At 42.5% G+C, this 14,082-nt stretch overlaps 1 protein-coding gene across 1 annotated transcript in view; it reads left to right on the top strand.

Moving 5' to 3' along the window:
• LARS1 (leucyl-tRNA synthetase 1) overlaps positions 1 to 14,082 on the top strand; it is a 162,415-nt gene that overhangs the window by 109,235 nt on the left and 39,098 nt on the right. The window contains exons 25-28 of the mRNA XM_088443984.1: positions 3,735 to 3,875; positions 9,060 to 9,200; positions 9,801 to 9,911; positions 10,361 to 10,471. Coding sequence (XP_088300110.1) covers positions 3,735 to 3,875; positions 9,060 to 9,200; positions 9,801 to 9,911; positions 10,361 to 10,471 — 504 coding nt within the window. The remainder of the gene's footprint in view (positions 1 to 3,734; positions 3,876 to 9,059; positions 9,201 to 9,800; positions 9,912 to 10,360; positions 10,472 to 14,082) is intronic.

Here is a 14,082-nt window from a genome sequence, read left to right as displayed (position 1 = left end):
GATTAAGCAGTTGGAGACACAGCAGTCCTGAAGGGGAGGTAGATTAAGCAGTGGGAGACACAGCAGTCCTGAAGGGGAGGTAGATTAAGCAGTGGGAGACACAGCAGTACTGAAGGGGTGGTAGATTAAGCAGTAGGAGGCACAGCAGTCCTGAAGGGGTGATAGGTCCAGCAATGGGAGACGCAGCAGTCCTGAAGGGGAGGGTAGATTAAGCAGTGGGAGACACAGCAGTCCTGAAGGGGAGGTAGATTAAGCAGTGGGAGACACAGCAGTCCTGAAGGGGAGGTAGATTAAGCAGTGGGAGACACAGCAGTATTGAAGGGGTGGTAGATTAAGCAGTAGGAGGCACAGTAGTCCTGAAGGGGTGATAGGTCCAGCAATGGGAGACGCAGCAGTCCTGAAGGGGAGGTAGATTAAGCAGTGGGAGGCACAGCAGTCCTGAAGGGGAGGTAGATTAAGCAGTGGGAGCCACAGCAGTCCTGAAGGGGAGGTAGAGTAAGCAGTGGGAGGCACAGCAGTCCTGAAGGGGTGGTAGATTAAGCAGTGGGAGACACAGCAGTACAAAGGGGTGATAGGTCCAGCAATGGAACACACAGCTGTCCTGAAGGAATGGTGGATTCAGCAGAGGGAAACAGCCATTCTCTGCACACTAGCCTCCAGGTAGTTTTCATCCTGCCACTAAAACTTGGTTATCTACAACTCAGTCCAGCTTTCCCATCCGGCTCTGTATTACCTGATCAACAAACACTGTCACCTGCTCTTTCCAGAAAGTGGTTTGTTCTTTACACTGTTCCTTTGCTAGCCTAGCAAGTGAATGGTGCTGCTCTTCCTCACTTTAGCAAAATGCAGGATAGTCTTGAGACACTCTTTTTGTTTGCTTTAGTGCTTATTAAACTCTATGGAGTGTTAGCAAGACAGAGGGTTATTTGTTCCACAACCTTGGTGGTTCACAGCTATATAAACCATGGGAAAGTAAGAAGACAGACTCATTTGTGAGGCACTCTTAGAAAATTGAATGAATAGTATGAAGACATAACTATTACTGCATTTATTTAAAAAATAATTAACTCGAGTGTCTCTTCTTAAAAATAAATTAAGTGAAGTACAGACACACCTACAACCTGTACCATGGACAGGGAACTGTCTATAAGTGTGTAATTTAAAATGTATTGATAAGTGTGTGAGAGCTGAACACTGTGCCCATACTATATATATATATATATATATATATATATATATATATATATACATTCAAATATGGTTAAAGAAAACAGTGTGTGTGGGTGTGTCTATATGTTACCTTGTATTTTATCTTAATGTTATACTCATCTGCTCTGCTTAGTCGGTGGTTTTGGGTGTTTTATTCAAATCTCTTCCTGGTGCACAAGCTCAATGGTTTGTTCCAACATGTATTGTCTCTGAAGGTCCTTAAAAAATCTTTCAGTGGGAGCCTATCAAGATTATCTTTGATCTGTGATTCAAGCCATGAATTTGCTGGCATTTTCTGGCATTCCTGGTTGTCAAGGGTGCCCACCTTTTATGGGAGGACTAGTGCTTTTCCCACTTTGTTTTCAAGGGATCTCACTTTTTTAAGGAGACCATAGAACCTGTTACCTGGTTTTTCCTCACCACTGTATCTCTGGGCGCCAATATTAAAAATGGAAATTTACCATCCAAGGTTTTTCCTATTCCTCGTTCAGCAGAAAGGTTCTTGCTCTGAGATCACCCATTCCAGTTAGGGGTGATGTTTCCTGATATAGCTTTGACAAAGAGTAAGCCACTTTAGTCCCCCCTTTTTTTATCCATGGGTTTTGAACCTGGTTCTGAATACCCTGAAGTCTGCTCCCTTTGAGTCCATGTCTTCTGTTCCCCTTAGCTTTCTTACCTGTCACTGATAGTCTCTGCATTATCTGGCATTCACTGCAACTCTGTATTTGGTGGGCACTACGACTCTCTCAGTATTATATGGTGGTCATTATGACTATCTGCATTATTTGGTGGTCACTATGATGTTCTGTATTATATGGCGGTCACAGTGATTCTCTCTGTATTATTTCACTGACTGCTATGTTCTCTGTACTATATGGCTGTCACTGCGATGTTCTTCATCTTATATGGCACTCACTGCAATGCTCTCTGTGTTATATGTTGGTCACTGCGATGCTTAACACAGCAACACACAGTATGTGTGTGTGGGGTTGGATACTGTACCCCCACCCGATTGCTGGACGCTCAGCTCTCTCCTATGCTGCTGCCTGTATGCTGTATGTAGAGTGAGATGTTCTGTCCGCGGTCTACTTTAGCTGCACCTGAGGGGGCGACATTCAGCAATATAGGAGCGCCAAAATGAAATGATATCTTGATCCCTCCCAACCTAAAAACATTGTGGTGCCTATGCCTTTAGTCTCTGGCTGGTGAGACTTTTTCTGATAATGCTACGGTGGGGGAGGGGGGGGATGTGATGGACTCTGAGATGCAAACATCGGTGTAATTACACAGTCTACCTGGTTTTTTTAAGTGGCAATAGTTTAAAGGCAAAATCAGGTTGGTTTTGCCTTTTAAATTACTGCCACTTTAAAGAAATGAGCAGGCTCACCTTGGTTGTGCCAATGTCTGAGTCTCGGCGGCTATTACATTTCCCCCATGTCTGGTTTTCATGAATGTTAAGCAGTACTGCTTGTGGTTCCCTCATTACATTTTATGGTGGTTTTAGGTTTTCACGTCACTCAAGAACTTGTACCCTCACCCTAGGAACTCATGTAGGCAGCACATCATTACTTCTTGGATGATGTGCGTGGTACGTGCATCTATATTTTTGGGATTCTGATATTCCTTTACTCGAATATCCTTTTTGTCACCTACAAGGTACAGGTGATTTCCATTGGACCAAGATGGCAATCTGCAATAGCTATTGATTGGTTCCTCTGAATTGATGGCACTCAGCGAAGGGTAGTTGGTCTTCCTTGGGCAGGATGTCATGGGGTATGAAAGGGCAAGGTTTGCAAAGTATCCATCTTGTGATCACCACATGCTTTTCATGCTGCCTTTTGTAGGGAGGCCTTCTAGGCAATGGTGCATTCCTGGACATTTCTCTCATCTCATTGATGGTGGCTGGAAGATCCTTCCCCCGTCTGTGTCTCCCCAGTGCTGAGTGACTGTGATCAACCCACACAGGAATGCATGTCTTTTTTACACTGTTTTTCTTCTTGTCCCATTACTAGGCTAATTGGGAAAAGAAACTGGAGCATGGGTGTGTAGGATTCTAGTTAGGCAGCATAGTACCCTGTTTCCTATGGGCAAAACAACCCACCTTACACTCTGAGAAATGTATACAATATTAAGAATAAAAGAGAGCATTTTATTGTTGCATATACTTGTGTCATTGGCACTTTATAACATAAGAACATGGCAGTTATAACTCCTCACCTATCAACCTGACAAGCTTACTTATATGCTCTCAGCACTTCTCCATGTTCTTGATGCCATGGTTTGCAAGGTTAAGTTACATGACCTCAAGAACATGAAGGAAAGTGTTTAGCCTTAGAGGGCGAGTAGCCTATGTTAGGTAACAATCAAGGGTTTGTGACCTTCTGATTTTAGGTTGTCACAAAACACGAGTAACCTCTAATGTTCTCCTAAATGACAATAAGGTGCAGCTGCTCACATATTTCTGCCATGCAGCCTGTCAAAGAAAACACTTTGTACCAATAATTCTGACCACTATTCTATTGCAGGCTACAAAGGATAAATACAGAGAGCTGGCCATCGAAGGCATGCATCGAGATCTAGTGTTCCGATTCATTGAAACTCAAACACTGCTGTTGGCTCCTATATGTCCACATTTGGGTGAATATGTATGGGCACTACTGGGGAAGGTATGTTGATTACATTAGCCACTTAAAGAGATTGATGTGTTTATACTACTCAGTGGTATGTCTACAAAGTGATTTAAAGCATGATTGTGTTATTTCATGATAGTTTTATTGCTCTGCAGCATAAACTCTAGGATGGCAATCTGCATTTTAGAAAAACATAAACTTCTATCTTCAGCTGTTTTAGTCAATTTTCCAGGAAGATACATTTTACTCTGTGGCACCTTAGTCAATCTGGAAATCATTTTTCTCTCTCCAGCTGTACAAGATAAGAGCACTTCATGCTTGGTTCATCGGAAATGTAAATAAGGTTAAATAGAAATCCTGAGCATACCAGTATCTTAAGATGCTTTGCTTTAAATTGCTGCAAATGTCTGTAATTTCAGTTTGAATTGGAGAAAGTACTAGCTTTTGTGGCAAACATCTGTTGGAGTTAAAGTGCTCGGCTATGGACCAGCTTCTGTGCTATTTTTAGTGAGTTATAGAATACCAATTATTTTGATCTTGGTTTTGACAATTCATATAGTGTATGAAACCACAGCATACTAAATACTTTGCATCATCCGTAAGCTTTTCTAATTCAATACAATTAGGCAGGTCCATGGTAAGGGTTCAGTTTAATTAGCTGTAAAGTGTCGTACATAAACCATTTTGGTTTGCAGCTATAAATGGTCAGAGAAAAATCGCCGATCTAGGTGCTCAGCCATACGTTTCTACACTTGGATAATTTACTTAGTTAGACGAGAAGAAAAGCCAAAAGAAAATTTAAGGTTGCACACAAATTACAGACCTTTTTATAATTTGCTTAAAGTAACAAAGGCTAGGACTATTTAATTCACAAATTCTACAGTTGGATTATTAGTGATTAGAAATCCATCCTTCCTACCCATGGTAAAGTCTTACTGAGTCTTCTGTTGGACTCTGAAAGGAGTTTTTCCCAGGGGACTAGATAAACTTGTTACACAGATTGCTAAGGTGTCCGTTGGCTTGCAGTCTTATGTCTATTCCAGAGGTTCCCAAACGGTGTGCTCAAGGCACCCTAACAGTCCAGGTTTTAAGGATTTCCATGCTTGACCACAGGTGACTTAATTAGTAGCTCAGTCAATTTGCTTTAACCACTTTTGTATAACCATGGATATCTCTAAAACATGAACTGTTGGGGAACATGGAGGACCGCGATTGGGAACCTCTGGTCTATTCTGTTCTGTATGAAGGTCCAAGGGAAGATATTAGCAAGATTCAAAACCGTTCAGTTTAATTCAAGTGTTTTTCAGATCAAATTCCTCTTGTAATGGGATCAGCCTCACGAATACCTGATCACACAACAGGAAGTTTCGGCATAAGTTTTTTACCAATGGAATATTTGTCAACATTGCAATCCAACATTTATAAAGGCAATCTCGCACACTCAACCACCACTGTTATGCATAATCAGTACTTAGCTGTCATACAGTGATCAAAATTAACACGATAGGGTCTAATGTGGGAATGCACAATATCTTTGCATAAGACTGAGATTTCCTGTGCCCCGCAGTGTGCATCACTTGCTTTACTCCCTAAAGACAAGCTCAGGGGAAAATATTAATTTTGTCCCTGTTACTAATTAAGTCGGTCATCCTGCGGTGTTAGATTCAGGTACATATGCTAACAAGAAAGAAAAAAAGATATAGCCACAGGCGCTACAAGCAGATAACTAATGAATACCACTATAAATCCAAAGTATGTGTTCCACGCTGTTGTTAAAGATTGCTAACCAGAAGAATAACAAATAAAGAAAGAGCGCTGTGGACCACAATACAAAGCAAAGGACTGTGAACTTAATTTGCACAAATATTGTGTATAAATAATAATAAAAAAAAAAAAAATCAGTTATGCCATAAAAAGGTTTTCAATTTATTATTAAATGCACTGAATAAATCGGAATCTTATGTATAAAAAACATCAAAAATTTATACATATTACAAATACACTGGTATGAGACCACCAAAAGATGTTGTATGGTATCTGCGATCAAATATCACAGCTCATAATCAGACCTTTCAATAAAATAGCAAATCTGTATAGCGTAATGTTGCAATATATATACACAAGAAACTAAATTGCTGGTTTCTTCATATGGGTTAGCTGGGGGTTTTTTACATACCACAATTTATAAAATCTTCTGTGTACATTTGTAATCCATTCCGGAGCTGCAGTAAAAGTAGACAAATAAGCGGGGAGCACTTTTGAAACTCCACAACCTAAATTGTTTATGAAATGACCAGTTACTGAATAAAACTTTAAAATATATGTATATTATGATAATGCCTGTAGCCGCGTCCGGCTAAAGGTTTTATAGGCTGGTCTCAATACCTGAACACAGGGTGAGTGATATGCATCGCTCATTTGTGTCAAACTGAAGTATTAATTGTTTATTCAGTCAAAGTACTCCACAGTCTCACTGGGGGGCCAATATAGTTGTGGTCAATATTGCTGACCTGGCACTCCCCAATATGAGGGAAGACTGATTATCAGCGTGGTGAGGTCCGCCTTATCTCACCGCATCCCTAGCTTTTTTGTGATCGTGTACAAAGGATCCGGTCACCCAACCTGGCGAGGTCCGCCTATTCTAACCTAATTCCCGGATTTGTTGGGCAGTGTGCGGAGGGTTCGGTCACCCAGTGTGGCAGGGTACGCCTTCTCCAACTGCATCCTCTGCTGTTTGCAGCTGTTGAAGCGCACCTGCCGTATCCCAGCTAACCCCGCGTCCTCGACTAGGTATAGCTATTGGTAAGCCCCTGCAATGTCCCAAATCCAGTCAGACAAGAATTTGTTGCTCGGTGGAGACAGACGATGTAGCCCACAGCAATGATCAAAAATAAACTTCTCTAACGCGTTTCCTCCCAACAGGGATTTCCTCAGAGGGGTGTGTAGGTATTGAGACCTGCCAATAAAACCTTTAGCCGGACACTGCTACAGGCATCATCATAATATACATATATTTTCAGGTTTAATCAGTGACTGGTCATTTCATAATCAATTTAGGTTGTGGAGTTTCAAAAGTGCTCCCCAATTATTTGTCTACTTTTACTGCAGACCTGAGTGGATTACAAATGTACACAGAAGATTTTATAAATTGTGGTGTCTAAAAAAAAAATAAAAAAAATCCCCAGCTAGCCCATATGAAGAAATCAGCAATTTTGTTTCAGTTCTATATATATTGCAACATTACGCGATACAGATTTGCTATTTTGTTGAATGATCTGATTATTAGCTGTGGTATTTTATCGCAGATACCATACAACATCTTTTGGTGGTCCCATACCAGTGTATTTGTATATGTATCAATTTTTTATGTTTTTTTATACATAAGATATCGATTGATTCAGCGTATTTATTAATAAATTGAAAGCCTTTTTATGGCATCACATATGCTAACAATATAAAGCTTACGTTTGTTCTACAAGTGCTAGCAAAAAAATTAGAAATGCCTAGCGCTGCCAGATATGCTGTTGTACTATCTACCTGCTGACTTGTACCTATTATGTAGTGGATATCTGGCCTGAGGCAGGGCGCCTCACTTTCGACTGATTGTACAGCCTGGGATTCCCCCATACCCCACTCCAATTTGTGTTGGCTAGCTTGCCACCTAGAGATGGTCCTCCTATTCTGCTGCTGGCCCATAAAGTTTGCTCGTTTTTGGTGAATATGGGATTAATCCTGCTCTCTGTTGTGGGATAATATGCTGTCCCTTGAGCTGAGGTCCCGTAAGGGGGTAACTACTATTGGATTGCTTTTTATGAATGGTGGACTTTGTACCCTTAGAAATAATGGATGAAAACTGGGTCTTCATCCTGAACACACTCAAGCTCGCTACATACTCTGCTAAATTTCAACAAATAGTACATTTTACGTAGGTTGTTGGACCGCAGCTAGATTGGCTAGAGGACTCTTCACCCTGTCTGAGAAGAGGAGCTCCAGATGCGGACTTTCTGGCATTTGCTATGGTCCTGCTCTGTTGTCTGCTCATTTTGGGAATAGGTGGTGTGCTCTATTGGTAGGACCAGTATCTGTATTTTTTTGTTGGCTCCTGATATCTGTATTTTTGGTGTTTTAAAAACCCCTAAATCACTATATGCAGCTTTATGTTAGCAGTTTACTGATGCTAGCTAAGATATGCATTGACAGGCAGTGGATGGCTCTGCAGACCCCAACATTACAGAGTTGCATTGGCCTGGTGAATTCTACGGTTGTACAGTACATGAACGCTTCCTGTATATGAATAGGCAATGTCCTCTTAAACATGGTCAAGTCTGGTCCCTATGGCTGAGCTCTGATTGTGTACTGTACTGGGGAAGGAGCCCTCCACTGTGTAGGCTCTGAGTGTGTCCCACAGGTGCTGCTGTACTGATATGATAGGTTACATTGCTCATTCTGCTCATTTATGGTCTTATGTACCTTTTCTATGCCTGATCATTTTCTCCCATACTATTCTATACTGTGTGCACTACATGTATTACCATATTACGTTGTATAATTAGGTCCCAATGTTTAGGAGCAGCATTTTCTTTCCTTTCTTTTGTTGTTTTTTGTGTGCTTTGTCTTTTTGTATGTTTGAACATTTTTTTACATTAACTAGAAATTGCTATATTTTTTGGCCCTATAACATAAAATCTTCTGTAAGGTACATATATGTCATGCCAATATGTTCGGTAGAGAAAGCTAAATGAAGTTTAGGATAAATAATTGTGGCATCAGTTATTCATTCAAGACAACCTTTGGTAGTTGCTTGATAAAGTTGCACTACCTATATTTGATATATAATTATTAATCACAAAGTTTAAGATCTAATTTTAATTCGTATTGTATTAGCATTGCCCGACTTAACCGGCCTAGTAATTGCCAGTGAGTTTCGTCGTACAGAGCTTTGCACAACGCTGGAACCCTACTGAACTGTGTTTTATGATCTTAATCACGATGTTGATTATATTCAAGTGAGACTTGAAAACATATATATGTGTGTATATTCATAAGTTATTTTCTAATTATGGATATACATGTTCCATAGTTGAGCAGTAATTTAATAATTGTGAGGATGAAGTCTTGAAAGAGTAGAATTAGGAGACTGAATAATAAGAATTCTTCTCAAAATATCGGAGTTGTCAATTTTTTTTTTTTTATAATTTCTGTCTCTTTATCCTAATACAGTCTGATTCACTAATGAGGGCCTCTTGGCCAGTTGCGGGCCCGGCAGATGAGGTGCTGATCCGCTCCTCACAATACCTAACTGAAACTGCTCACGATCTTCGTCTACGACTGAAAAATTACATGGCTCCAGCTAAGGGGAAGGTAGGAAACCGTATGTCCTTTTGTTATTTGTTTGTGCCAGTCACTCAACCATCGTTTTATATTCTAGTGTTTCAGACCTCTACAGACAGAATAGATGGCTGACGAACCAGTTTCTGTATTATTGCAGATTTGTACTGCACGTCACAAATGGATATTTCAACTCCAGAAAACGTATTCTTATTCAGCTTAGGTCCACTAGACCTAAGCTGGAAGTTAACAACTGCAAATGACATTCAAAAATCTGAATTTAAAGGGTTTTGGAGCTTATGAGCATGCATGCTGGTGCTGGGCAAACACATAGGGAGAATGCTTTATCTATTTACTAAAGATGCATGTCCGATTTCCTGTCTGCAGATATAGAGGCTGCTGCACACAGCTAATCAGAACCTACAAGTGGAACATTTAGTGTTCCGCGTTTTGTTAATGTTCTATTATGTTTTTCATAAATACTTGTGAATGTGACAAGAACCTCATAATTATTGCAGATTTAGTGGCAATGTATGTACAGTGTGTGACACTAAACACACTGATATAGTCTTCTCTGTGGAGCAATAAACTGATATTTAATATGTTGTAATTTACCAAAGTTCTTTCTTTTAGAAAAGTGATAAACTCCCACCTCAGAAGCCGACTCATTGCACCATCTACGTGGCCAAGACGTATCCCACGTGGCAGCACATAACCTTATCAACGCTCCGCAGGCATTATGAGGTACAGTGTCTTCCGCGTTATGAAAATTGTTACTCTGACTTTAAAAATGTACTATACGCACTGTGGCAGGAGGGGGACATTAAGAGGCATGGGTTATAACATGTTTAATGTATTCTTTGTATTTTTGTGACAGTCTGTAATAATGGAGGTTACAGTAATAACAGTAAAAACAAAGAGCAGGAAAGTAGGGACAGTAGGGGATATGTGTATATATGTGTTACTAGGAAAACAATATTGGGTATGAGGTGTAGTGTGATGGATCAGGAGAGCCCAGACCATTTCATTGTTAAGATGTCTCTTAAGAGGCTCTTAGTCATTGGGGTAAGTGTTAGGACGAAACTGTTGTTAAAAAAGTATTCGTTAAGTTCAGTGTGAAATGTAATGAAAGTCAGGATCAGGTAAAGCTAAATGCCTGTACTTCAGTTCTCACGTTCTCTGTATTTTATCAGGCTAATGCTGGCCAGCTCCCAGATAACAAAATAATAGCCACTGAGCTAAACGGCTTGCCAGAACTAAAGAAGTACATGAAACGCGTGATGCCATTTGTTGCCATGATCAAGGTAAGCTTGTATGTGGTGCTATGTGAAGGCTGCCTCCTAATTATATGCGGCTGATGTAGAGATTTTGAATAGGTTGACATTTCCACACATGAGCATATCCCCTCATATATATGCAACCATGTTACGTGTTCTGAGAGTGGTTAGCACTTGTAACACTCTAAACGGTTTCCTTACAGAACATATAGCTGTGTAATAGAACTGTATAGTTACATATACCTGTATTGCAGAGCTACAGTATGGATGGTTCACTGCTCCAAGAGCCGCAGACTAAGGGCCTGATTCAGACCCGCTCGCGAGCGCAAAGTGCTCGCAAGCAGGTCGATGTTTGGCCCCTGCGCATGTGTTCCCTTCGGCGTACGCATGCGCAAGCCCCAGCGAGCGACTGAAGTTCAGTCGCTTCGGGGCTCGCTACAAGACCGGGCGGCTGTCGATGTTGATTGATAGCTCGCCCTGTTTTGTAGGCGGGGAAGGGGAGTGGCTGCACAAACACAGGCGTTCCCTTAGGAACGACTATTGGAGCAGGAAGTCCACTCGGGCTTGTGGGAGCCGAGACCCTACCACATGGTCTCGTCGCGACTATCGCCAGGCTGCCTGCACAAGCTGTGGGTGGTCACCCACAGCTATGCGAGCGACCTGGAGGCGGGAAAAAAAAAAAACGCCCTGATTCAGAGCGAGCGCTCGCAAACAGCGATCGCCTCTGAATCAGGCCCTAAGCCAGCACTTGACTTCAGGAACGTTGTGGGGTTAGGAGGTGTGGAGATTGGTCGCCAGGCGACTTCATATATTCAGTCTACATTTATAGCCTCATAAATCCCGTAGTGTTGCCAAGTATTTTCTCCTTCATCCACTAGGGGACACTGGAGTTCAAGACAGTGGGGTATAGACGGTGGTAGAGTAGAGCCTGGCACTTTAAATAATTTAGAAGTGTGACTGGCTCCTCCCCCTCTATGCCCCATCAGCCCCAGTTTTTAGAATGTGCCCGAGAGAGCCGGTAGCACATTAGGCTGTCTCCAGCCTTTCCATAAATTTTTATCTTTTTCTTTTGTTTTATAAACAAGCATTGAGGACAGGCAGACTGCTTGCTGTGGCAGTCTGCCTGCTACGGGGGGAGCCGCCGGGAGGGTACCGCCACGGCTACTGCAGCCTGTGTCCGGTGACCCTGAGAAGGGGGCTTACAGATGGTGTCATCAGACACTGCGAGGACCCGCCACATCTGACACTGGCTCGTGTCCGGGTTTCCTCGCCGCCCCCTCAGCCCAGCATCCCGGCCGCAACAGCTTGTAAGTATAACCACTGCTCTGCATTAGCAGGAGCAGTGGATGAATAGCTGGGCTCAGTGACATGCTGTTACTGTTAGCAGAACCCTTGACTACCTCCCCACCCGAAATCTCCACAGATGGTGGTTTTTAAAGAACGGGTGGCGGATTAATTGGCGCGTCCTGCACACCAGCGGCGCTATTTTAGTAAGGGTTCTCCCTCTCTGCACTCCCTTACAGAAGTTGTTTGGGAGAGTATATGACAGCGCGGTGCTGTCGTGCTGAACCCTTGTTGGTCGGGGCTTCACTCCTGTACGCTCCTTTATACGGAGACTGGATCGCCTTCCCGGCCCACCTCTTATAAAGTAGGTGACTGCCCTGGAGCCATTAACTTGGCCTGGGCACAGCTCTGCATTCTAATGCAGGAAATGCCCTTTGTACCTTCCAGCAGCTCTTCTCTAATACAAAGGAGAAGACGCCGCATCCCTCTGTACTTACAGCGGGAGCGCTGTGCATCGCTCTGGTACGAGCTGCAGGCGCACGCTCTTAGCATGGGGAGGGACGCTAAAGTGCTCCCTTACATAGCGGTGTATTCCCACCTTTCCAGCTGGTGCTGAGGCGGGCAGCTAAAGCACAGCAGGGTGAAACAAAGGGCGCCAAGCGACCAGCCAGCGCTACAGCAATAGACCGGCTGGGATTATGGAGACTGGGGGCGGGGCTTAGCGATAGCGCAGCTCTCCCAATATACCAGCTCAGGGACCAGATGCTTACACTGTAGAGCTCCCGATATCCGCGGGTCAGCCCTGAAGCAATTGTTATAAAGCAGGCTTCTCTCTATTGCAGCTGCTTCCAAACAGCTACGTAAGGCCTCTGGGCGGAGTGCAGTGCTGACCAGCCGCATGCAAGAGCGCGGCTGTCTCCCGGTTTCCCTCCTTAGGACTGCCTTAACTCCTGCAGCAGGGAGTTCTTCAGTGCAGAAGGTAAAGATGGCTGTCACTGTATGACAGGAGTAATAGTGCTAGCGACAGTGGACAGCTGTTGCTAGCAGAATGAGAACTAGCCCAACCCCTTTTGCACATTATAACCGCATAATGCAGTTCTGAGTGGAGCCAGTTTGTTCAGCCGGTACACATCCCGGCTAAAAGCATTGTCTGATATTGTAGCCTGTGGAGGCTACCTCTTGGTGCACATCTTCCTTATAATCACTAAATATATGTACAGTATATATCTCTACAATGTGTATGTATATTAACAGCCACAGTTCTGGTGCTGCTGCCAGAACTTAGGGTTATAGCATACCCTTAACAGGGTTAGCAGATGATTGCATCCCATCCCCAGGCTCATTCATCACATTGGTTCGCCTTAAAGAAAGGCAGTATCCATGCATAGACTAAATTATAGTCTAGTTTTAAAACCTTCCAGTTCTCACCAGCCTTCTCTGCTTACCTTAGAAGGTATGCATATATACATCTATATAGATTTATATCTTATGTGCTCCGTTTGGCTGCACATACAAGAAGAAGTTAATAGCTGCCAGTGTAGTGGTCACTGCCTCACAGCATTGAGTTCGTCTTTTTGATTCCCACTGTAAAAAAGCCGGTTCAACTGGAGCTCAAATGGCTCACCTGATAAGGCGAGTACACCGAGGACAGATGTGTCCCTAGGATCTAAACCAGTCTGGGACAGCACGCTACTAAAATATCCCGCCGTAGCAGAATGATGGCCACAACGCAGCACATGAGCATGCTCCCTGCGTGGAGGTAAGCCACATATGTGTGTGTGTGTGTGTGTGTGTGTGTGTGTGTATATATATATAATATATTTGTATTTTATGCTAAGCCCTGCTTTAGAACATATATATGCCTTGAGTGAAATTTGTCCTGGGCTCAATTAAGGTCTTGGCTCAGTTCCTTCCATGGCTCTAACTATTGCTCATGTTCTATTTTTAAGATATAATCACCTATTAATCTTGTCTGTAGGTACAGTATGCGTATACATATATGGATATATATATCGCATTTTATCCTTGCCGTAAAGGCAAGGGTAGGATATGTTCTTAGCAGTTTTATGTCTGATACCTAGCTTATTTTAAAAGAAAGATGCAGAGTTTGGAGGCTTTACTCTCCTGATAGTTTTTACAATTACTCTGCTTTACACTAACTCTACCTAAGGATTGTTGTGTGTCTGTGTCTGTGTGTATATATGTGTAGGTATGCCTATACTTCCACAATCATTAGGTTTACCTATAATTCCACGGATGGGGAGCCGACCTGGGATTACATGAAGCTGTAGGATATATCCATATATATATTTAATCTGACTGCTCGCTTTTGCAGCACGTACAAAAATTGTTTA

Source organism: Taudactylus pleione, unplaced genomic scaffold, assembly GCF_031769625.1.
Source record: "Taudactylus pleione unplaced genomic scaffold, aTauple2 ptg000342l, whole genome shotgun sequence".
In the NCBI taxonomy this organism is placed as follows: Eukaryota; Metazoa; Chordata; class Amphibia; order Anura; family Myobatrachidae; genus Taudactylus; species Taudactylus pleione.
This window is presented reverse-complemented; position numbering and strand designations above follow the sequence as displayed.